General features: G+C 32.0%; 1 protein-coding gene across 1 annotated transcript; it reads right to left on the minus strand.

Annotated features, from left to right (window-relative positions):
• Positions 1 to 24929: 24929 nt before the first annotated feature.
• LOC107863328 lies at positions 24930 to 27015 on the minus strand. The gene is made up of 3 exons (XM_016709208.2): positions 26646 to 27015; positions 25780 to 25862; positions 24930 to 25290 (listed from the first exon to the last, which is right to left on the minus strand). The coding sequence occupies exons 1-3, from the start codon at positions 26878 to 26880 to the stop codon at positions 25219 to 25221; spliced, it is 390 nt and encodes a 129-aa protein (XP_016564694.1). The 5' UTR covers positions 26881 to 27015; the 3' UTR covers positions 24930 to 25218.
• Between the last annotated feature and the right edge of the window lie 584 nt (positions 27016 to 27599).

Below are 27599 nucleotides of genomic sequence, written 5' to 3' on the forward strand. Positions count from 1 at the left end.
TACTCAAAAAGTCACCAAACTATACAAAAAAATTAGGTCAAACTATCACCAAGCTGCACCAAAAATTATGCCAAACTACACAAAAATATACATTAAAAACGTCAATAAGCTGCAAAAAAAATAGCACCTAACTGCAACAAAAAACGTCAAAATATTTTTTTACGAGAATAGAAGGTTGTCTATAGAATATGAAACTACTTGATGGATAGCCTCGTTAGCTTTTGCACTGAAATCTAGTTCAACCTTCAAACTTTTTCAACCACAGAACTAGTTACAGATGGCAATGGGGCGGTGCGGGTGTGGGTACGGTGCGATGCGGTATTTTAGACTATGCGGGGCGGTGCGTATTTTAGGCTATATGGGTGTGGGGCGTGTTGGAGTAAGTTTTTTTTTTAAATAGTGCGGGGTGGGGCAGATTGCGAGTATATGCAAGTTTAAATTAAAAAAAGCTAAAATTTAGCATTATTTTCGTGAATCTAACTAAAATTGTATGTATTCTTTACTTCAAAATTTATCATACTTAAAACAACATATATAACACTATAAATAAATAATTTCATAACATTTTCTTTTCAAATCAGTAAAATAATTTTATAACTCAAAATATCAAACAAAAGTTTAAAGGTTTTTCCTTACTAACTTATTTAATTTGTCTATAGTAAGGACTTGAAAAAATTATGGTTTCCAATGGAGTTATAAATTTTTTAAAAAATAAGAAAATAAAAATATGAGGCGGTGCGGTGTGGGTATACGCGGATATGAGTGTGGGACAGGTTTATGGGTGTTTAAAGGTGCTACTGCAATGCGGTGCAATTTTTAAACTCGCGAATTTAGAAAAAATCCGCACCACACCCGCACCGCACTGTCCCATTGCCACCCTTAGAACTAGTGTTGATATTAAAAAATGTTCATAATGCTGAGATAATATAATAACAAAGAAATGACTAAAAAAAAACTAAAACACATAATTAATCAATTAACAATAATATTATTCACCTCCTCAGCTTGAAAGTGGATAACATACTTCACCAAATCGAGTTAATTCGATAGACTGATTACTGTGTCCAAGTTGTTGTTTTTTTTAGTTTTAATTAGAGGTGTGCAAAAGTCGAACCGACCGATAAATCGAACGGATAAAAATATTGGTTTATTGTTATTGTTAATGGTTTTTTAATGATTTTATAAAAGAAAATTATTGGGTTATTGGTTCGCTTCAATTTCTTCTTATTGGGTTATTGGTTCGCTTCAATTTCTTCTTATTGGGTTATTGGGTAAACCGATAACCCAATAAGAATATATATATAAATGACTTACTATATAGTTCTCTTAATTTCTATTTAATTTCTACAAATTAACAAACCTATTATTTCAATTATACAAACTCTTAATTTCTCTTAACAACATTTAATTCAAACTTGAAGATTCTTGTAAATTAAAACACATCATGTAGGATTTTTGGTTGCAACTAAGATTCGGTTTTTTTTCTTGTTAGTTACTGCTATTTTTATTTTATGAGTATTTTCTTATCGGTTAGGCTGAAAACCGAACCGTTAAGGACTAAAAATCGATAAATCTAAAACCGATAAAAAATATCTTATTAGTTTAGTTATTAGTTTAACATATTTAAAAATCGAAAATCGATAAACCGAACTGATAATATATAAAATCGGACCAAATCGATCGATGCACGCTCCTAATTTTTAGCTATTTTTTGACCAAAAAAATGCAAGGTAAAGGTGTCAAAGAGAGAGAAACAATGGAGAAATTAGTAATGGAAAAAATCTAATGGAAGTGTGAATTTTCGTTAGTATAAACGACGGTTGTTTGTATAAAAATTAATAAAGGTCAAACTTGATAAGTGTTTTAATAGTTAAAGAACTAAAACTGATAAATTTATATGTAAGGGATTATATTAGACCTACTAGTATAGATAAGGACCATTTATGCCCTTTTCTCCGATTCTCTCTCACAAAATCCTTTTCCAAATATATCTATTTTCTATCACACACAAAATCCTATGCCCAAATTTCTTCAAATCCATCTAATCCATCAAATTTCTTCGAATTGCATTGCCCAAAATACTCAAATTACATCTCACAGTAGTTCAGTTAGCAAAGGATTCAAAGAAATTTGAAGGATATATATAAACACACACAAAGAAATGAAGGATTTAGGGTTTAAGATTTGACCCTTTTGTTGTTACTTCTTCCAATTCTCTTTATTCATCATCATCATCACATATGTTTTGCGTTAAAATCCTTGAAAAAGGGTTTTCATTATCATTGATATCAAAGTTGCTCTTGTTAGTGGCGGTGGTGTTACAATGTGAGGCTGTGATGATAGAGGTGTGTAAAGTTTATGGGTAACAGAGCTATGCTTGTAGCTTGGTGGGGCAACCCAAAAGGCCTTATTTATAGTGTAACCGAGGTTCTGTGGCCATGTTTGATGCATTATCTCCTTTGCCCTGATTATTCTAATCTGACCTTTTTATCAAAAGTTTCTGTTGTACTACCAACCACTGCCCAGTTTGTTTCTTTTAAGATCAGCTTAGTGACTAGAGTGGAAATTTCAGCTTAGCTATGTGATTAGAGTGGAAATTTTGGCTCAGGTTAGTATTAGAGTGTATATTTCAGGGAAATTTTAACTTCACTTCTGCTTACTCTTTCAGTGAGCCTAGTGTATTGGATGTCTATTTTGCATTAGGGATTATTGCTTGTGCGTTTATTACATGTGGATTTTAATCTTGAAACTAGCTAGTTTACTCCTTATTGCATGTTTTATATTTCTATTTAAGGTAAATAATCTCTAATTTGAGGCCTTCCTAGAAGGTGGTGATAGAATTTAGTGCTCTTTAGTTGGACTTTAGTGATATTGTGCATGTTAGACAGTGATTCTTTATTTGAAATTCACTCGTTGTTCTCATGGGGCTTTATTGAATATATATCAAATGTGTTGATCATAAAATGAGTGAGATGTGGACAGTAGCAACTAGTGTACAAAAGATGGTCCTTTCTTGTGTTCTTAAAAGCTATGATCGTAAAGTTGATGATTTACTATCCAATCATATAGTGGTGAAGGGTTGTTTGTCAATTGGAGGTGTAAATCTCAAATTTTTTCATCTGTGGTTGTGCATTTTGTTCATTTTGCATGTTTAGTGGTTTCCATACACAACTTTCTTAGTTGGAGTACTGTTTAATATGAGAATTTAGTGTTGCTGTGAAATTTAGAACGTGATTCATTTTTAAATAAGCTCGTCTTTATTGTGGGAATTTATCGAATATTTATTGAAGGTTCTAATCATAAAATGGCTGCAATATAGACAATAGTGACTAGCATAAAGAAGACACTCATTTCTCAAGTCTTGAAAATTATGATTGTAAAGTTGGTGCTTTACTGTCCAATTATGCAGGAGGATGAGCTTTTTTCTTTTTACTGTTTTGTAGAATGAATGGTTAGTGGTATCTAAGGACTGAAATCTTAATCAATCGAATCTATGTAAATGCACATCCACCTAAATACAGAGTATATCTGTCTTATCATGTTTATAGTAAATGTAAAAGGGAAAATAGTTCGAGAAAATGCACATTTAGGATCTTATTTTTTGTTTTGTTTTGTTTTAGTTCTCCCTCAGTTTTAGCGATCTATTATTTCCTCTTCTCCTGCCACATCTTGTTGTCCAGCATATACCTTATGCTCTACTTTTTGTAGTATTAACCCAACATATCCAATGTAGTATATATGGGGAGGGTAGAGTGTACACTGACCTTATCCCTATATACAAAGTGGAATGAAGTTATTCGACTAAAACTCATTGAAGCCGAAAGGATCCAGTTACATCTTAGTGTGATCCTTCAATTGCTCTACCTTGTTGCTACCATCATCTTTGCTTACAATGATCCCAACCAATCTATAGGGTTCTATATCTTCTAGCATCTTCACTATATTTCTCATTATTGGCCTTAATGTGGGAAGCCTAGTTGTGCAGACAATAGCAATTATCAATACTTTGATTGCATCTTCCTTGAAAACTTCAGGAATTGCTTAAGTCAACTATGCATAATACACTTTCCTTGCTCCTCAATCTGATGCTCACCCATGTAACTATGTTGTTGTTCTCTCTATATTCGGGTTCTATTGGCCTTTTCCCAGATATAAGCTCCATCAGTACCACACCAAAGCTATATACATCACTTTTCTCATTCACATTGTACGTGTATCCATATTCTGTTACACCAAATCAACTCAAATAAGTCAAGAATGATACAAGCAATTAGAAACTCGCTACAACTAAAGTTAGAGGCGAATCTAGGAAAGATTCTACATGCTTTGTTGAACTTGCTGCTTTTGACTAGAACCATACATATGTACATATAATAATATCATAATTATTTTGGATTCATTTACTGTAAATCCTGAATTTTCCCCTGACTAAAATGAATACATAATCTGTATACACAAATCAACTATGGTGAATGAACTATCTTACCAGGAGCAGTAAATCCATGTGTTCCAGCAATGATATGAGTTGAATCTTTGGTTGAATCAGAATGACACCTGCAGACTCGAGTCATCACTTGTTATGCTACAATACAATTTCACCTTATTCACATGTCGAATTGAGCTCAGTGTTTCAACCTTAGCCTTGAATTCTTTTGATTTCTTCCCAGGTTTTCCCAACATTAACGATGTTGTTCCTAATATTTTCCTATTTTCTAAATCAGAAGTCCAAATATATTTCACAGAAAAATCCATTCCATCAAAAAGCTGCACTCTGTATACACTACCAGAACCACCTTTTCCAATCAAATTGTCATGCTTGATTGTATCAAGAATCTCATCCTCCGTGGAGATCAATATATGAAATGACTTTGTATTCCAAGAATTTTGCTTTAACGACCTCTCATGTTCCTTATAACCATTCTACTTCAGGTTCAAATAACCTACAAATGAAATGAGCACCACAATGAAAGCCACCATTATATAGATCAAAAGGGTGTACCGTTCTTTGGGCTTTCCAGATTCATCTTAACATCGATGAAAGTTCTTGATGTTTTTGCTACAAAAACCATTATTCCATAGGTAGTTATAAGCATCAAGTGATAGAGAATCTGGTATTGCTCCCGTTAACTAATTATTCAAAAAATCAAGAAGATTTAACTTCAGATTTGATAAACTTTTTGGAATTTACCTCGAAAACTGATTTTCTGACAAGTTTAATGAAATTAAAGTTGGTAAAGATCCTAAAGAAATAGGAATGGTACCACTAAGCTCCTTGGACTCTAGAACCAGTTCACGGTTGGATTTATATTCCCTAGCTAAATAAATGAATTGCTAGTCTATGTCTAGGTAGGAGAAAAATTCTATCTGTTCAGATTGCTTCTTGTGAAAATGCTGATAATACCTTTTATTGAGAATCACTAGATGAATTTCTTCTTGCTTTTACATAGTCCTGAGTTTTTGTTTGGTTTTTTATCGTCTCGAGTGCAATACTGCTTAGGATAAGATAAAATTATCATGTAGGTAGGCATATGCAATTTTTGCATACTCTGTTTTTTTTTTTCACAACTTATAAGGTAGTTTATTAATTTCTCAATATTGAGTTATCAGGCTCATCCGAAGAAATTCGTTATAACTTCCTCTCCAATTATAAATTTTAGATAATGTTATCCATACTCCTCCTCTTTTTTTATTTTTAGAGGCAATTGAACTAGAATAATGAACTGGAGGTTTCTCACACAGCTAGCTTGAGCCTTGAGCAGAAAAAAGAAAACCTCAATAATATTGACAATCTAGTGTTAAATTAAAGAGTAGGTGCTGGGTTTATGGAAGAGGGAGTCAGGCCTTTTAGTTTTTTTGTTTTGAGGATTCTTTTTTCTGATCTGTAGTGGGGAATATTGTCTATGTCAGTGAGCTGATGGTTTTGTGTTGGTATTTTTTTCCTTTTGAAGTGAGTTCCTGATGAAGTTTCTTGTTTCAGAAGGAGATAGTTTGTTTTTTGAGTGGGGATAGTATATGATAGTTTGTTTAGGTCAGTAACTTATGGAAAGTATACACACTTTGCCCTCTCCAAACCGCATTTTGTAAGAATATATCGGGTATGTTATTGTTGTTGTTATAGAAGTTTGATGTGTTTACTGGATAGTATTTATCTAGTCTTTGGGTAGCCTAGCTTTTCATAATTACATGCTTAATGGATTCTAGTTGTGGCTTGGAGAAACAATAGCATGTAGTCATTATGACTATCAAAGCTGAAGCATCATCATCAATCTTAATTTTCTTCTCTTTTCCACAGGTATAAAACTGAGAGTTGAATGAAGACCAATTGCAAGCTCAACACGTTATTGGTACTTTGGAGAAACCTCAAAATATCTACCTTAGTTTAGAATAAGAGTAATATTTAGTACTATCTTTCAGTTAAATTTCCTTTGTGTTGGACTAGTTTTACTTTTCTTTGTCCTGTGAGGAGATATTACCTTAGTACAATTTTAATTTTTTTAATTGTATGATTGTGGGTGAATTTTATCAATCTAACATGTTTTATAATCTTATTTTTAATTTATTCAATTCTAATTAAAAAATAATATCAATATGAAATAATTAAGCATTTTCTTGTAATTAGTGACAAAAGATTTTATTATCAAATACAATTTTTAGCAATGATTAAATTAGACTTTTCAAGATAATTATTTTTGTCACGAAATAAACTAGTTTGTCATAAGTTTGATTATATTTAGTGACAAATGTATTTGTCTCAATATCTTCCTTTTTATTTGATACAAATTAATTTTGTATTTTATGACAATCATAATTGTCGGTAATTATAACAATTTAGTGACGATTCTACATTGTTGGTAAAAAATACTATTTTTAGTGATAAAATGGTAGATTTAACTACAAAATTATTAATCTTTATTAGAATAATAAATTTTTCACTAATTCATACATTTAAGGATGAAATTTTTTGTTGTATACAAAAAGATGTCAATAGTGACGAAAATATATTTGTTCAACCACAAAATATAAATAACTCTGGCGACAATTGATGTCATCTCTGATTGAACTAAATAATTAGCGACAATGAAATTTTGTCGGTATTGATAACATTTTAGTGACAAAAGCATCAACTGCAAAAAAATTATATATTTATGACAAACAGATTCGTCATAAATGTTACACATTTGGGGACGATTTTTTATTTTTTGTAGCCAATTTAATTTTTAGCGACGAAATACTAAATCGTCTTTGTCTACTTTTAGCGACCCACTTTTGGAGACGATTGATTGACGAAATTTTTTTTGTCATGCTAAATCTTTTGCTACGAAATATGACTTATAAGTGACAAAATAATTTGTGCCAAATAATCAAATTTGTTGTAGTGTAGACTGGGAAAGCTGATGGACTGATCTTACTTAAGGGAAGAGAACATTCGAACATGCCTATATAACTGGAACGTCTGATATACTGAAATCTCATACTGAATATACATGTCTGATGCATGGATATGTGACGGATAGTCTTCATGAATGCATGACTAAAATTATTGAGAAGCTGAGTTTCTCGTGATAAGATTGCATATTTAATGCATGGATATGTGACTGACATGAATACAAGAATGGAATCACTGATAAGCTAAATTTATCAAGTTGATCATGCATTTCTGATGCATGAGTGCATGATTGAGCTGATACATGAATGCATGACTGATTATGAAATGGTACTTTAAAATATCAAGATTGTAACTAAAATCTGAACATGAAACTGAATAAGCTTAAGGAAAGCTATTACCTTGGGCTGATTTTAAACTAGCGAAGAAAAGGTGATGATACTTGGTCCGCATATCTGCTTCTTCTTCCCAAGTAGCTCCCTCAACGGACTAATTTCGCTAATGAACTTTGACTAGAGGTACTTGTTTGTTCCTCAATCTGCGAATCTGGTAGTCAGGATTTCAACTAGAATTTTCTCATAGAAGAGACTGTTCTGAATATCTACGCCCTTAATAGGAACTACGACTAATGGGTCACCTATTTAATTCTTAAGCAAGGAAACATGAAAGACTGGATACACTGAAGCTAGGTCTGAAGGCAACTCGAGCTCATAAGTTACCTTGCTAAAACGATTGAGAATTTTAAAGGGGCCGACATATCGGGGACTAAGCTTTCCCTTCTTGCCGAATCTCTTCACTCTCTTCATGGGAGAGATCCTTAGATAGATAAAGTCATTAATCTCAAACTCGAGATCCTTTACTGAACACGCATGAATGGGAACATAAGAACATAACTGAATCTGTAACGTGTAACATGGACTGAGTATCGTGAACTGAATTGAGCCATTGCATACATGGCTTACGACTGATATTGGAGCTTGATGGTCCACCTATGAGTACCCACTAATCTAAGCTAGGTTCCTTACATGAAGAGGGAATTGCATATTTAGGTAATAAAAGTTCAGGGGATTATAGTGTATCTTTCCCTTGGGACACTACGTCCCTCGAAGAATGCTGACTTGGCCAAGTTACTGAGGAGAGACTGGAATGATGCACAGGGCACCCACGAACAAAATAGTGATTGAATATCTGGGATCTAAGACTAATTCATAAAACATTAACTGAGCTAAACTCCCAACTACTTGATTGGTCCATCTTAGAATGGTTACATCCATGAGACTTCGAATAGTATGACTAGGTGGAAAGAATGGAAAAAATATGTGAACTTATCCGTCTGACTGTCGGACTGAAGTACTGGTTGTTCAAACTAATTCCTACTGACTAACTCATCTGATCTGCTGACTGACTGATGGATGAGTACTGGACATGTATGACTGAACTATACTTAGTCTAAATAACTGGACTGAGAATATAGAATTTTTATGAACATCAGAAAGGGACTAACTGAGTAACATGAGATAGTTGAGCATGAATTTATGAAATGCTTATATTGTCTGAGAATGCAAGACCAGGCGTATAAAATGATTTGAAAACATTCTATAAGCTGAGGTACTGAAACACTGATAATATGCATAACTGATAACTACATACTATGGTCAAGTAAACCTAAAATTAGACTGTGGTACTGATTTGATTTCTAAACTGAGGTTGAGGATGACACTATATCTAAGACTGTAGCAGAGACTACAACTAAATCTGTAATTGAGACTCAAACTGGGACTGAATGCTGGTTTCTAATAATTGAGATTTAGACTGGTACTGAAGTACTGAATTCTGATGGGATAGTAATTTATAACTGAAAGTTATGGTCTTGTAGGATTATCTGAGTCTTTTATTGAATAATGATAACTGAACTGATGTTGTAACTGAGGCTTAAGAGATAGAAAATCAACACCATGGATTCATCAAGGGATCTAAACTGAGGGTATACGTGACATAACCTGAGTTTGGCTGATCACTAGGAATGGAACATGAGTCATGCGGGCTGAGCATATTGTAAAACACGACATGAGTACATGAGTCGTGAGCTGTATGACCTGAGTCTGAAGGTTTTGTATTCATGGGGCATGATCCATACTATTAAGTAAACTGGAACTCCTTATACTAAGAACTAGAAATACACATAATTCTATGGAAGGTACGTAAATGTAAATTGTGTTCATGGAACATGATTCGTACCACAGAATAAACTGGGACTCCTTATACTAGGAACTGAAATTGTACAAGATTTTCACTAATGTGCACAAATATGTGCGATGATCATGGAGCTGACAGGTAGGACATGAATAGATATCATGATATTTGATGGGTTTTGAGGATCTGTAATAATATTTTGAGATGGATTGTATGATTATGTTCACTGTAGGAATAGATGAGGATGTCATCTATGAAGACTATGACGAACATGTCCAAGTACTGCTTCAACACATGGTTTATCAAGTCCATGAAGGTTGCTGGGGCATTGGTAAAACCAAAGGACATGACTAAGAATTCAAAGTCACCATACTGAGTTTGAAAAACTATTCTCGGACTATCACATTCTCTAACTCTAGGTTGATGATAGCCTGATTTAAGGTCTATCTTAGAGAAATATCTAGCACCCTGAAGTTGGCCAAACAATTTATTGGTTTTGGGAAGTGGATACTTGTTTGTAACAGTGACTTTATTGAGCTGACGGTAGTCTATACATATTCTGAGAGAGTCGTCTCTCTTTCTTACGAATAGAACTGGTGCACCCCACGAGAAAATACTGGGCCTGATGAATCCCTTATCTAAGAGATCTTTCAACTGTTCTTTTAGTTCTCTGAGTTCCACTGGTCTCATTTGGTATGGCAAAATAGATAAAGGCTGAGTATCTGAAAGAAGATTAATGCCGAAGTTGATTTCTCTTTCGGGAGGAACTCCAAGAAAATCTTTAGGAAACACATCTGAATATTAATTCACTACTGAGACTGATTCAAGACTGGGAGTTTCAGAACTAGAATCCTTAACTCAAACAAGATGATAGACATATCCCTTAGATATTATTTTTCTAGCACATAGGTAGAAAATAAGCTGACCTCTAAATGTTGAAATACTACCTTCCACTCCAGGATGGGTTCATTCGAAAAATAAAACTAGACTGTAGTCGACTATGGCATAGTATGAATGAATCCAATCCATGCCGAGAATGACATCAAAATCCATCATCTCTAATTTGACTAAGTCTGCTGAAGTGACTTTCTCAGTTATTATGACCGAACAGTTTCTGTATACTCGACGAGCTATGATAGTTTTACCCAGTGGGTAGAGACTAAAAAGGGCTCTACTATAATTTTAGGACCTGCTCCAAAATCAACTGCTATATAAGGAGTAACAAAAGACAAGGAAGCTCCTGGATCTAGCAAAGCATAAACATACAAGTGAAAGATCTGTAATGTACCAGTAACCACATCAGGAGAATTTTTCTGATCCTGTTGGTACTGGAGAGCATAAAATCTGTATAGACGTTGCCCACTGGTAGCACTGGAGATTGCACCCTACTGATTCGGGCGACTGGACTGAGGTAAGAACGATTACACTGACCCTGAAAACCTGACTGGGGACAATCTCTGACTTTGTGGCCTGGCTTACCACATCTAAAATAGACGTCATTGCCAGCTCTGTAAATACCCTGATGTTTTTTACCACAATTATGACAAAGGGGGTGGGTTCGGGCACTGCTAACACTTCCCTGAGGTTTAGGGCCTAGTGCCCTATCCCTATTGCCGTCTCTGAATTTCAACACTGGAGCACTGGCTAAAAAAGAGAGTGGGATAATAGCCTACTAATTGATCTAAGCTACTATTGAGTAAGATAAAGTGAGGGAGTCAATTCTGAATTCGCCATGAAAGGCATGCTCGTCCAGGGAATCTACCTGAATGGGCGAAGGTACTGACTGATTTTCGATTCTCCTTTTATTAGCCCTATTTGGAGACATACTTAATAAATGAAATGGAAAAATGGATTAGACTAGGAGTCTACATTTGAGCTTATTCTCACTGGCACGACATGAATACTGAAAGAAGGGAAACTGTTCCTAAAATATCTCATAGCCTCCTGTCCATAAGTGTGGTGCACAACACACCCATGCACAAAAATCTACTAGATACAACTTTTCATACTTACTAGGACACTGTTGAACCTGGCTTTACATCGATAAAACACAGGAGGGATATTGGGTATATAAGTAAGAAAGCCTTACTCTCTAGTGAAATATTTTAAAGCCATGCGGGCCTGGGCCCCAAAGTGTACAATATCACTAGTGGGTTGGGGAGTTTAAGAGGTCTTTCTGTCCTTGATGGTTTGAGATGCCTGTCTCGGCCAGGGCCTACTCTGTAATGCCTCATACTTTTCCTAGCTTAAAAAGTTTCCCAAGAATGTTAGAAACTTTCTTTGAAAGATGAATCCACTTTTATACACGTGGTATTTTCAAGATTTTCACTTTTTATCATGTAGGGAATCGAATAAGCTTACTATCGATACCAAGTTTGCCCAAATCTAACACCCGAGTGAAGACTTAGAGCCTTTTTAGTGAGACAATGTAGCACCCTAGCCTTCAGCGCGTCGCGAAGATAGCACAAATGGCAATTTTTAATTTCCAGTATTGCTCCGCAATAGTGGTGCATCGCACCAAACTTCCAGGTCACATACTAGGTGGCAACGCGATAGCTCTGCGTAGAGCCACCATGCAATTTTCCATTTGTCACTCTCCAGTGACTTGGCGCGATAGTGGAGCATCGCGCCAAGGATGAAAATCGAGAAATTTTCTCAAAAATTAAATACATGTCCTAGGGTTAAAAGGGTCAATTTCCCTACCCTATATAAGCTCAAAAACATGGATTTGGGCCTCCATTACACCAAAATATACTCTATTCTCTCAAAATCCTCTCAAGAACACATTAGGGTTTTTCATAGAAGATTTAAGTTCAACAATTTCCACCGTCAATCTTCATAAAATCACATCCCAGGTATGTGTAGTGTTCATTCATGGACTCCTTTCATTCATGAAACCCGAGAATCTCTTTTCTAAGTTTAAGTTTATGGATTTCTTTATGAATTTCATGTTGGGTTTGTTTTGTTTATTTTTAGAATGATCAATTGAATTCAAATCCATGTTGGGTGATCAATTTTATGTGGAATTGATTTGTATAGATGTATATTCATGTGAACCTATGAATAAACCCTAGGATGAGGAAATTAGAGAGGAATCATGATGATTAATTATTGTATAATGTTATCTACATGTGCTGCCTAGATAAAGGAACAATGTCCAACTAGTATAATATCATGAAATCCCCATGTATGTACAAGTTTATGCATATCACATATTTGATGAAGTGCTTCAATATATAAATAATGAATTGTGTTGTTGTTCATGTAAGTCATCCTATGTCAGTTTCTTCTCATCGAGTCCTGGGGGAACTTGTACCCGAACATTTAGCTGTGTGCCTAAAGCCATGTCATGCTTTCACGATCTCCTCAGTCAAGTTATGATCCATAGAACTCAGTCAGTCATGTGACTCAGGAAATCTCAATAATTTCAGTAGCTCAGTAATCTCAGTAACCTCAGTATTCCCACTCAATCTCAGTAACTTCAGTATTCTCAGTCAGTCCTCAGAACTCAGTACATCCCATCAGTCAATGAAACTCAGTAAATTCAGTTTAGCTCCGCTAGACAATACCACTAGTATCAGTTCAGTTTATTTAATCAGTTTAGTGTCTTTCAGATGGGAGTAGGATTCAGCACCGAGCGAGTCTAGGGATGGGGACTCACCCGCTAGATAGGACTGAGATCCCTAGAAGCAATTCCTAAGTTCCAAAACTATGTAGCCAGCATAGGTATGAGATATCATCTATTAGATAGGACTGACATACTCAAGGATCACTCGTAAGCGCATTTAAAGGTATAGGACTGATCCCAGAGGTCACCCACTAGATTAGGACTGACTCCACAGCAATTGTCTTTACCAGCGGCGCGGTATTGACACCCTTCTAACTGGGTTTACATATTGGACCCAAGTTAGCTTAGTATGGGGTATGTCGATTAGATGAATACATCTTACAGTTTCAGTTACAGAATCAGGGTTGTCAGATACAGTCAATTTAGCTCAGTAGTATAGATTTAGGACTGTTAGATACAGTCACTCCTTATTATTATAAATAGAATCTGGGATCACCCACTAGATAGGACTGATCTCAACTATGGTCAATCAGTATCAGTATCATCAGATGTAGAGATCACCCTCTAGATAGGACTGATCTTAGATTCAGTTACTCAGACACAGTACGAAACTCAGTTAGTTCCATCAGGTTTAGGACTGTCAGATACAGTCACTCATGTTATTAGTTATATCATTTATCAGAACTCATGTTATTAGTATTCATCTTTAGGACTGCAGATACAGTTAACCAGACCAGCTCTTCATAATCAGAACTGTCAGACACAGTTATCCATGTATTAGTAACATAGTATCAGTCCCTTAGTATCCGATAATACAGTATCAGTTTGTCACTCATCAGTGACTCAGATGTCAATATCAGTAAACTCAGTATTCAGTCCTATCATAATCTCAGTTACAATTATGTATGCATGCATGTATTCTCACGTTCATGTTAGTCAGTCAGTTAGTATTGTTCATGCATATCAGTACATTCAAAGTACTAACGCATTTGCTCTATGGTGTCTTATACCATAGGTTTAGAAGCACGAGCTCCAGAGAACCAGTAGCATCTCAGTTCAGCGACCAGAGTTAGTAGTGAGTCCTCATCCTTCGAGAACATAATGATTTCATTACTAATTCAGATTTTAGTTTATTTTAGTAGTTGGAGTTAGTTGAGGACATGTTCCATCAAATCCTTATTCAGACAGTTTAGAGGCTTTCAGACTACAGTATGTTCAGATAATTATCTCAGTTATTTTGGTATTATTATACCATATTTTTCATTTATGTACTAGTATTGAACCTTATGGCCTTTCAGTTCATGTTTCCGTATTTATGATATTATTACTATTATTCAGTACTCAGTTTACAGATATTAGTCATGGGTTAGCTTGTGGTCCTTTGGGGTCATGGGCACCGTGTACCGTTTCAGGTACCAAATTTGGGGCATTACATACTCCCTAGGGCCTTCATAGGTCGATATGCCCGTCGCGGCTAGGGCCTCTGATACCAAGTTTGTAACGCCCTGAATCGGGTACTCGGAATGCTACAAGGTACTCGTTCTCTCGAAGGACCACAAGCTAACCCATGACTGATATTTGTACTTGAACGCTGCATAATATACTGTATAAATGTGAAATAAAAGGCTGAAAAGCCATAAGGTTCAAATATCTGATAAAACACAACATCTAAAAATACGATATATCAATACTAAAACAACTGAAATAACTTTCTGAACATACTATAGTCTGAAACCCTCTAACACTGTACTGTCTGAATAAGGAATTGATGGGACATGTCCCCAACTAACTCCAACTACTGAAATAAACTAAGTATTGTAGAAGTGAAGTAATCAAATCATAACATCCTCGAATGATGAGGACTCACTGCTGAAATTAGAATGCTATTGATGCTCTAGAGCTCATACTTCTGAACCTATGGTATAAAACACCATAGTAAAAATGCGTCAGTACGATTGAATGTACTGGTATGCTAGTAAGGTAGGCTAAATACAAAGGGTTCATATGCATGAACAATACTAACTGATTGTATAACATGAATATGAGAATACATGCATAAATAAGTAGCTGTAATTGAATTCGTGATAATACTGACTACTGAGTCTGAATACTGATATCATGAGTTATTAATAACTGATGTAACTGATACTGAGTGACTATATCTGACAGTTTAGCTTCTGATGGAACTAGACGAGTTTCGTACTGTACTGGGTGGCTGTATCTAACAGTCCTGAATTCTGTAGAACTATCTGAGTTCTATAACTGAGACCTGAGAATAAGACTGTGGGAAGTAATCCTTTAACTGACATGCCCCTAATGACCTATTATAGCTGAGTTGGGGTCCAATCTGTAACCCCAATTAGAAAGGTATCAATACTGCGCCACTAGTAAGGACAAGTTGTGAGTGATCCTCATCTAGCAGGTACTCTAATGAGAAAGATAGGACCCTCATCTAGAAGGTTTGATGTCTCAACCTACGCTAGATATGTAGTTCTGGAGCGCAAAAATTACTTCTAAGAATCACACCCTCTACTAACAGGTGAGTTCCCACCCTTGGGCTCTCTCGTTGCTGAATCCTACTCCCATTTGAATAGACACTGAACTGAATATACTGGACTGAACTAGATTGAGTTCACTGAATTTTATTGACTGACAGAATATTACTGAGATCTGATAACTGATTGAGATTACTCAGATTAATGGACTGATATTGAATTTATTGAGTTTTTCTGAGTCATGTAACTGACTAAATTCTACTAGTCATGGCGTGACTAAGATTATCATGAAACTGACACTGGATCTAGCCACAAAGCTAAATTGCCGGGTACAAGTACTCCTAGGACTCGATAGCATAAAACTAACAAGACATGACACTTCTTGAACACATGACCATAATCAATAATTCACAATACAATCACTTGGGAGTTTCATGAAGCACTTGGTTCTCATACTCTTGGACATGAATAGGAATGCATTCAAATATATCATGGTTTCACAATTCTAGTCTCATGGTCATTCCATCAAACAATTTTAATGCATCACAACAACATGAGAGTCATTTTGAAACATAAAGATAAAGCATGGATTCATCATTTAGGCCCTATTGAGTTAATAAGCATAAATTTTACTCTCTTAGGCATTTTATCAAACATTTAGTCTGCATAACTTAGGACTTAAACATGAACATCAAATTAATACATCAAGTCCCTTCATTCAACTCAATTTCATCGATTTTAATTCATATATTAACAAATTTCATGAAAACATATTAAAGCTTCTAACTTGGAAGTCACACAACAACATAAACATGATTATAATAAATTCATACCATGGAATTCAAAGTTTATATTTCAAATAGGGATTCTTGAGCTTCATGGGTAAAAGAAACCCATGAATCAACACTTGACATACCTGGGTGGATGATTTCTTAAAGATTGGTGGAGGAAAGCTTGAATTCTTGACTTGGGACTAAACACCTAGGGTTTCTTGTTCTTAGGGATTGATCTTTGAGAGAAACCCTAATTTGGTGTCGTGGATGAATAATGAAGTTATGAGCTCTAGCCTGGTATAATTAGGGGTTAAACGGGTGGAAAAATATCCAAATACCCTTTTAAAAATGACTTAAAATCTCTGATCGAAAGTGGAGATGATTTGGGCGATGGTCCATCGCTGGCTCGATGGTCCGTCGGTCCTGACTGTCGCACTTGGCCAGAACCTGAAGCCCATCCATAAGGGGGGTATCAGAGTCCTGGGGGTACTTGTACCCAATAATTTAGTTGTGTGCCTAGAGCCAGTGTCAGTTTTCATGATAATCTCAGTCAAGCCATGATCGGTAGAATTCAGTTAGTTACATGACTCAGGAAAACTCAGTAAATTCAGTATCAGTCCAAGAATCTCAGTCAATTATCAGATCTCAGTAATATTTCGTCAGTCAACACAATTCAGTTAACTCAATCCAGTATATTCAGTTTAGTGTCTATTCGGATGGGAATAGAATTCAGCACTGAGTGAGCCCAAGGATGGGAACTCACCTATTAGTAGAGGTATGATTCTTAGAAGCAATCCTTGCTCTCCAGAACTACGTAGCCAGCATAGGTTGAGACATCAAACCTTATAGATGAGGGTAAATGAGGTTGCTTAACCTGTTAGATGAGGGTCCCACCGTTCTCATTAGAGTACCTGTTAGATGAGGGTCACTCACAGCTTGTCCTTACCAATGGCGTGGTATTGATACCCTTCTAATTGAGGTTACAGATTAAACCCCAACTCAGCTATAATAGATCATTAGGGGCATGTCGGTTAAAGGACTACTTCCTACAGTCTCAGTCTCAGGTCTCAATAATAGAACTCAGATAGTTCTACAGAATTTAGGACTGTCAGATATAGTCACTGAGTACAGTACGGAACTCAGCTAGTTCCAGCAGAATCTAGACTGTCAGATATAGTCACCCAGTATCAATTACATCAGTTATCAGTAACTCATGATATCAATATTCAGACTCAGTAGTCAGTATTATCACGAATTTAATTATAGTTACCTATTCATGCATGTATTTTTACATTCATATTATACAGTCAGTTAGTATTATTCATGCATATGAACCCTTTACATTCAGCCTACCTCACTAGCATACCAGTACATTCAATCGTACTGATGTATTTACGCTATGGTGTTTTATACCATAGGTTCAGAAGTACGAGCTCCAGAGCATCAGTAGCATTCCAGTTTCAGCAGTCAGAGTCAGTAGTGAGTCCTCATTATTCGAGGATGTTATGATTTAATTACTTCACTTCTACAGTACTTAGTTTATTTCAGTAGTTGGAGTTAGTTGGGGACATGTCCCATTAACTCCTTATTCAGACAGTACAGTGTTAAAGGCTTTCAGACTATAGTATGTTTAGACATTTAGTTCAGTTGTTTTGGTATTGATATACCGTATTTTCAGATGTTGTGTTTTATCAGATATTTGAACCTTCTGGGCTTTCAGCCTTTTATTCCCCATTTATATAGTATATTATGCAGTGTTCAGGTACAGATATCAATCATGGGTTAGCTTGTGGTCCTTCGGGATCACGAGCACCGTGTAGCATTCCGGGTACCAGATTCGGGGGATTACAGAAAATAACTACTAAAATTATATAGTCCTAATTAATATTCAAAGTCAAATAAAATATTTTCTTACAAAGTTATTCTTTAATTGACCAATTATATAACCTTATATATGTCTGTAAGAATAATTTTGGATTTTAAAATAATCAAATTTGAAAAAGACTTCGTTTTGATGAAAAAAATTAATTAAAAAGATCAAATTATCTTATATAAAACTTTAAACGTGCAGATCAATAAAATAAATTAGGAATAAATATTTCTTAATAATAAAAATACCAATAAAAATTTATAATAATTTTTATATTATAAAATGTATGTGTGAGTTACTAATAAATCAGAATATATGCAATTGAAGTATTATCATAAAATAAATATTTATATGACAAAAAGTATTTATGATTTCATTCAATGTAAGTCAATTAATGAAGCACGACAAAATTGACTGAGAAATATAAATAGAAAATAAATAATCAATTAACAATTATAAACATATATATGGAAAAGAATATTGTACAAATTGTAATTAATCTAGAAGTTCTAATGCCATAACAATAAAATCAATTAATAAATAGTAATCATGTAACTTATATGAATAAGATTATAATAATCAAAAAGTCATTTCAAAATAAAAAAAATATTATGAAAAAGATGTTATCCCTCAAAAAATATACACAATTAATTTAAATAATAATATCATTTAAAAATATTTATGATTTCACTACAATTTAGTAAATCAAGAAAGTATTACAAAAAAAATCAATTAGAGAATAACTAATTAATAATTAAGTAACTTTTATGAAAAAGATTATTATGACAAATGAGTCCTTTCAAAATTAAAAATATTAGGAAAAGGATGTCATCACTCAAAATGTGTATATAATTAATTTAAGTAACAATACTATATAAAAAAGAACATTTATGATTTGATTACAATTGACTAAATCAAGAAAGTATCAAGAAATATCAATTAAGAGAATAACCAATTAGGAATCAAACAATTTATATGGAAAAAAATATAATAATCAAAGAGTTATTCCAAAATTAAAAATATTATGAAAAAGATGTAATCACTCAAATGGTAACTTTGGACTACAAAATGGAAAAAATCTATTTCAATCAAGAAATTTTATTTAAAAGATATGCATTCATATTTATTGGAAGAATTTTCATTCGATATATTTTAAGTATTCTATATTTAAAACAATATGCATTCATATTTATTGAAAGGATTTTCATAATTAAGAATAACTATCAATGAGTAATTACACTATCATTCGATTTTAGAAAATGAATAAATGATAGTCTTGAATTTAAAAGGAGGATAAATTGATAATAAATAAATATTAATTTTTTAAAAAAATAAATATTACTACACAAAAAATATTGCATAACGTTTATCGAAAATAACTACTAAAATTACATTAGTCCTAATTAATATTCGAAGTCAAATAAAATTTTATTTTACAAAGTTATTCTTTAATTGACCAATTATATAACCTTATATATGTCTGTAAGAATAATTTTGGATTTTAAAATAATCAAATTTGAAAAACATACTTCGTTTTGATGAACAAAAATTAATTAAAAAAGATTAAATTATCTTATATAAAAATTTAAACATGCAAGTCAATAAAATAAATTAGGAATAAATATTTCTTAATAATAAAAATTTATAAGAATTTTTATATGATGAAATATAGGTGTGAGTTACTAATAAATTAGAATATATGCAATTGAATTATTACCATAAAATGAATATTTATATGACAAAAGTATTTATGATTTCATTTAATGTAAGTCAATTAAGGAAGCATGACAAAATTGATTGATAAATATAAATAGAAAATGAAGAATCAATTAATAATTTTATATATATATATATATATATATATATGGAAAAGAATATTGTACCAACTGCAATTAATCTAGAAGTTCTAATGTCATAACAATTTACTACTATATAAGAAGGCAACACTCAGTAAAATTTAATTAATTTCTCCCATAACATGTTGGAGAAGATGAATTGTGCAAGTGATTTCTGCCACAACTTATCTTGTCGTGATAATCGCTAGAATCTCAATTTACTGCGAGTATTGTTTTTGAATAGATTTTTCTTGATTTATCAAGTCAACTAAATATACAAGTTATGTTGCATATTCATTTTTTTTTCTACATGTTTGGTGAAAATTTTATGAGCCAGTATTCATGTACTTTATGTTTTATAAAAAAAAAATATTATTTGTACTCTTTGAAAATTTAAGTTAGTGATCTTTTAATATGTCATACATTCTTAAAGACTTATAAAAATTTATCTTGATCAAAATGTACAATGAGAATTTTAGCAATAACACAAAAATTTACAAGTTATACATTAAATATGAAGAAACTAATATTGATATTAGGTAGTTGATATTCTTGCATTGCAAATATTGTTGCTTTAGATTTTAGTGAGATGATAATATGATTTCAAAAATTAATAAACTATGATACTAAATCATTAATCCATTATATTTCTATATATTAGGATTAACACTTGATTTGTCTATACTATATTTCTATATGTTATGATTAACAATTAATTTGTAAATTAGATTGTGTGATTTTAATAGTATATTAAAAGTTTTGTGATATAGTATTAGGAATGATAGGTAAGTGACCTTAGTAAAAAATTGATGGTTGTATAACTATCTATGAAATTTACCCGATAGTAGGATTACTATCTTAAAAGCTAAATATCAAAGATCAAAATTTTGGTAAGTATCTCATGGCTGAAGCTCAATGGACAATGCTCAAATTCAATAAATCAAATACTTATGAATATTGATTTTTTAAAATTCATTATATTTAAATTCTTACTGCAAATATTATTGTACTTTTACGTAGCATATTGTACTAATGTGAAAGTAATTAAAGGTCATTTATCATTTGTTATTTATAAACATTATGCTACAAACTTTCTTATTTTTTTGTTTTAGTTGATATAAACAGGTAATGAGTTCACTCATGTTTATATTTATATTTGTAACTCCAATTTTAAAATATTGTAGATCTTTTGGTGCAATAATTATTTTGATCTACTTTGTACAATATAAAGGATAAAGATAAATAAGATTAATATCTTATTGTACTGATGAACATGAGGAGTTAAGTATTAGTTGAATGTTCTAAGATGGAAGAGACTTCAATTTCGATAGTGATTAATATTTATAATTTCATTCAAATTGAGTAAATTGAGAAAGTACAATAGGGTTGATTGAAAATATAGTTGAAGAGTAAATATTCAAACCTATGAGGGACTAAACCATTTATTCGAAAAATAATAGACAATAAGATTCATTAATATTTGTTGGTCCATTATCATAAGAGAATAAGTGAATATTGTGAAATCGTGCAAACAGTTTAGGATTTTAGATAATGTTATAAGTTATTTGTTGAAAAAATGATAATAAAAAAATATGAGAGAGGAAAAATTGACTATTATTGAAACTTTGCTCAAAATATTTGCCTTGATGCAAAAAAAATTAAATTTATAAAAACAATATACTATGACTAAGATCGTGCAAAGGAATATAAAATTTATTTTGAAAGAAAAATCTATTAAGACAAGAAAGGAGAAGGGAAAACTCCTTTCTTTCTTTTGATAAGAGGGTGCAAATTAAAATATTTAACATAAAAGAATTTAGATTTTAAGTTAAAATTTTACAGAGAAGTCTCATGTGCATAACTCTAAAACATATCTTTCATTAGTTTTTTATTTTTCTAACCAAATTTAGAAGTAAGCCACTTAACTAATCATAATTATGTTAAATATGCATTTTCGCTTGTAATTATTTGATTTTTTTACAAAATAAATCAATATAGATCACAATACTTTCTAATATTCTCAAATAATTATATTACAATATAATATTATTTGCACGCGGATACTAACTTTCGAAAAGAAATGTTTAAGTTTTATGTAATTAATGATATTAAATTTAATATTTTAATAGTTATTTTTCATATTGCATAACTTTATTAATTTCAAATATTTGAATGATATTGAATAAATTTTTTATTATATAAAATCAATAAGATAATAATTTCTGTAATTAATCTCATTTAATATCGACCGTGCATCGCGTGGGTACTAATACTAATATATGATAAAGTGAATAATACAATTTAAAAATTAATAAATCCTAAATAATATGGGAAGAGTTCTAAACTTGATTAAAGTTAGATTTTTCTTTTATTATAGTTCATTAAATTTTTGTGTAAATTTTTTCCTTATTTACATTGTATACCATAATTAGAGTATGTTTCAATATTTAAAAAAAAAAAAAAGAAAATTAAAAACTTTACGCAAAAGTGTTTAAGATATTTGTATACCATACAAAGTTTTAAGGAGTAGGAAACTTTGCTTAAAAGTGGACAAAAAATAAATTTTCTTAAAAAAAAATGATAATTATTTCTCGGTTAAATCAAAAGGGGAGAAAAAAATTAATTTTCTAAAGAAAAAAAAAAAGAGTTGACTCCTAAGTTTGCTATTGTATTTTTATGGAAAAACTAGTACAAAAAATATGGATATGTGAAAAATTCTATTAAAATACTAATTAGTATTCTTTTTGGTTTATAAATCCTCTACTTCTATAGAAAGTATTATAATTTCATATTCTTATTCATCGATGTTATTCAATTTTGCTATTATCGTATTATTTTGTGGTAGTTTAAAGGTGGTTGATGAATGTCAATCGACTTTAAGGAATTTTGTGTGTGTAAAAGTTAGGTTTTAATTGTATTATTTTTATATCTCAATATCGTATTGTTTACTGTAATTTACAGGTGGTCGATGAATGTCGGTCAACTTTCAGGAATTTTTTGTGTAAACGTTAGGTTTAATTGTATTATTTTAATATCTCTATTATCGTATTTTTTTTGTTCTAGTTTACAAGTGGTAGATGAATGTCAGTGGACTTTGAGGAATTTATTTACATAAATGTTAGGTTTAATTGTGCTATTTTGATGTTTTTCTTATCGTATTATTTTGTGATAGTTTACAGGATGTTGATGAATGTCGATCGGCTTTGAGAATTTATTTTGTGTAAAGATTAAGTTTAATTGTATTGTTTTGAGATCTCTATTATCGTATTGTTTATTGTAATTTATAGGTAGTCGATGAATGTCGGTCAACTTTGAGAATTTTTTCTTTAAAGGTTAGTTTATAAGTGATAGATGAATGTCGTTCAAATTTGAGAATTTTTTTAAGGTAAACATTAGGTTTAATTGTATTGTTTGGATATCTCTATTATCGTATTAATGGTAGTTCGTAGGTAAACGAATGACGATCGGCTTTGAGGATTTTTTTTTTATAAAAATTAGATTTAATTATTTTATTTTAATATCTACATTATCTTTTTATAGCATTCCATGGATAGATTTTTGGAGAAATTCTGTTAAGCAATTTGAATAATTCTTGTTTTTGAGTAGAAGAAAAAATTTGTGTTCTTAAAAAGTTAATAGGGAGTATAACGAAATATCATGGACTTATGTAACTCACAATGGGGTCAAAAGAAGAACGTCACTTTCTTTTTAGTTTTGTAATTGTGAGATGTAAATTATCATATAAATGAAAGTGAGAGCAAGTTGGCCAAATATCATAAATCCCTGAATTTTCACTTTAATAAATTAAAAAAGAGTTAATTTAATTAATTAAAATATGTATATGTGTCTTTCATTCAATTTTTTATGCTAATACATCATAGTTATAGAATTAAAATTATATATATATATTTTGAATTATATATTTTAAAATAATATATATTTGTCTCTCCATTTACATAGAAATTTACTAAAGTTATTTGATTAGCGTGAGATTATTTTCTCAAAAAGATAGGTATTTTTTAATATTAGTTTTTCAATGTTTATGTCACTTGAACAAATCATATTAAATATTATTTTCTTTTCTAAGACACTATTTTTTTTTTCTAAATTCATGTAACAAACTAAATTTTAATATTGTGGGTGAAGTGCAGACAAAGAGCATGACTATATTTGAAGCGATAGATACGAGATATCAATTATTTGATCAAGAAGAGGGATTGAACTGAATAAATCTACAAGGCAAATCTTGCACTTTTAGGATGGAACCAAGTCAAATTGCGTAACTTAATGAATTATCAAGCACTAATCATCAACTTATTAAAGACACCAACCGTAATTTAAGGGGTTATCAATGTATTTCACCTGCCTCATTTGTGTCTTAGATATTCACAATAATTATATAATTAATTAAATAAATTCTTCATCTTTACATATTCAAAAGACGTTGAATTTAATTATTGTATTCATCCTTATTATTTAAACAAATATCATATTTCTTGTAATGTTTAAACTCATTAAAGTGAGGTACACGCATGAGGCGCGTATATCTGAATTAGTAATAATAATAATGCAGTCGTCAAATAACCTTTATATTTGATTATATTAAATGATTTTTAATAGGCTGATCAAAACCTTTAAATAACTCCTATTTTGAATCTGGCGGGAGTATATGGGTAGTGAACTGGTGATCAAAGCATCCTAATTAATCTTAAATAATTACATTCTCCGGTCCATTTATCTATCAGATATTTCTTTTTAATAAGCACGTCAATTAAAATAACCTGAGACACCAGTACTCCTGGGAAAGAAAGGAAGTAAGATTAATGAATTGAAAGATAAAGATCATTTTCTATTCACAACATACATTTATAAAGAAAGATATAAATCTGAAGTAAGAAAAATAAACTTAAGGGGTGATTTTTAAAATAGTTAATCATTTTACATTGCCTAATTAAGTGAAAAAAATTGCATTTCTTAGATACGTTTTTTTTCAAGATTTTCTTAATATAAGACGACATTCTATGCCTTAGATTACTTTTAAGGTGCGAGTCTTTCTCGAACTCTACAAATCGCAAAGATATTTTGTGCCTTAAAATATTTTTAACTGAAAGGAACGTCAGAGTGACCGTCAGCATCCTTATCTCCTCTTCCATGCTTGTATTGTGGGACTACCTGTAACCATATATATAATTATTAATAACTTCTATTTAATAACTTATCCGAATAGTACGTCTATAGTGGAAATTAATACATATTTCCTTAGTTTAAAAAAGAATAACCTACTTTCATTTAACACAAAATTTAAGTAAATAAAGATATTTTTTGAATCTTATGACTTTAAATTAAAGTTGTGTCAAATGTACGAAAATAACCTTTAATCTTGTAATTCTAAACATGTCATGTGAAAAGTTAAAATTAAAATATTACAAAAGAAAAAAACTATTCTATTTTAAACGAATTAAAAAAGAAAGTAAATAATTCTTTTTTAAACGGAGGGAGTAATATTCATGGGGTATATATGTGTGCTGTCATATGGAACTAGATCAAAGTACGTGGCAAATAACAAAGACTCTCAAGACACCCAATAGGACATGTTTATTGAATGTTTTGAATATGTGGGGAGCGTCGACATTAATGTACATATGAAAAAATAAAACCAACCTGATCTTGTGAGGATATGTTGGATGACATTCTTCTAGTTTTCTTCTCAACATCTATTCTGCTTCCGCTGCTCATCTTGATGTCTTAGTATTTTTTGCAACATTTATACAAAATTAGTACAAAGGGAACACTTTATTATTATGTATATAAATATCAGTTACAAATGTGACACACGTACTCAAACATAACGTACTACATGTGGGTGTACTAAGATTTGCGAAAGGAAATTTTGGCTCGACTTACATAAATATATACATATGAAAAAAAGAAATTACGGCTGCCCTATGACAACCAAGAAAATATCTTATCAGTACTATTTTATCTGTTTGGTTTAATTACTCATGATCATTTTAGATCGCACAAAAGTATCCATTTTTGAACTATGCAAGAGCCCCAGCTAATTAATTAGTACAAGTCTGCTTCTTCTTTTTTTTTTTTAATCTTTTTGGATCTTCTAAAAACACAAATCATGAGTAGACCCATTTCTGGATCTAGTCACAAATTCAATAGAATTCAGTGTCTTAATGTCAAACTCGATACATTTGTGTTAAAATAAGTATAATTGGATGGATACCGATTGATATACATTTCAATTCAACTCTTATCGCTTAATTTAGAACCCACTATAAACATCTATATTCTCGATCCGTCCCCTGCGGATTGCAGGATTAGTATATGTACTTGTGCACTTTATTTTTCTTAACAAGTAGCGCATGCAACAAACTTATATGATGCTCTTAGCTAGCTGGGTGCTGTACCTAAACAGCCCCCAACTAACAAGATATTTTGATAATCCGTGGACAATCCATCATTAAATAGGACTAGCGACAATTTTTTTGTTACTTAGTGACAGAAGTTATCAATACCTGATGTAGAAAATCTACGTCGTCTTTCTTTAGGGGTATCAAGGGTTGAATCTGTACTGTCAGGCAAATGACGGTCAAGCGGAAGAATTGGGGCTGCGTTATTGTTCTCCAGCATGGCTCGAACAAAGGAAGCCTCAATGGAGTTGAGGAAATGAACATGTCTTTCATTAGTCCAATACAAACCGCTACTTGACGACTCGTATTTACCTTTAACATCCTTCTTGTTCGGATCCATATAAAAGAAAATGATCGATCAAAGAATAGTGGATGCTGGCCGGAAACGTGGATTCCGGCCGGAGTGTTACCGGAAGACCAGGTGGTTGGTCTGTTTTCACTTTTTTTTGCACTCTATGCTTTTCAATGCCAATTAGGATATTTAGGGCTTTTTATATGAGTTATCTTCAGTATTGGTACTGATGAAGTGGGGTACCATATCGTTGTCGAACATTTCATCCACTATTACGCAGTACAATTTATGTTTGGATTTGGCAATGTACCGATAGTAAGATACAAAGATTTCAGATTTTGTTTTTACAAGGGGAGTATGCATTTAAAAAAAAAAAAAACCTTAAATTTATCCCCGTAATTTAATTTAGCACTATAATTTTATATGTATTTATTTATCCCCTACTTTAATTTAATGTGAAATTATACTTCTTCCCAAAGAATCCAAAATCAGAGCATAGCAATATTATACACGTGCCTAACACGTGTATAACATCATTTTAATTTTTTTATATATTTAATTTATTTAATAGTATTTTTTTGAAAAAATAATTGCTTTTTTCTTTTTTTTTTTTCTCAACTTTTTCAATTTATCCACATTCATCACCATTTGTCTTCCACATTTCACAATTCCCAAACCACCACCGGTGCTGCCAGTTTCTCCACTCAATCCACATAAATGTCATAAGAACCCATTAACAATTTCCTACACAGATCATCATTTTTCCT

This window comes from Capsicum annuum, chromosome 3 (genome assembly GCF_002878395.1).
Source record: "Capsicum annuum cultivar UCD-10X-F1 chromosome 3, UCD10Xv1.1, whole genome shotgun sequence".
Taxonomy (NCBI): domain Eukaryota; kingdom Viridiplantae; phylum Streptophyta; class Magnoliopsida; order Solanales; family Solanaceae; genus Capsicum; species Capsicum annuum.

Coding starts and splice junctions, on each gene's coding strand:
- LOC107863328 (XM_016709208.2), bottom strand. CDS start 26,880: ATGGATCCGAACAAGAAGGATGTTAAAGGTAAATACGAGTCGTCAAGT. Junction 25,863..26,645: donor ACGTAGATTTTCTACATCAG/GTATTGATAACT, acceptor AAAAATACTAAG/ACATCAAGATGAGCAGCGGA. Junction 25,291..25,779: donor ACATATCCTCACAAGATCAG/GTTGGTTTTATT, acceptor ATATGGTTACAG/GTAGTCCCACAATACAAGCA.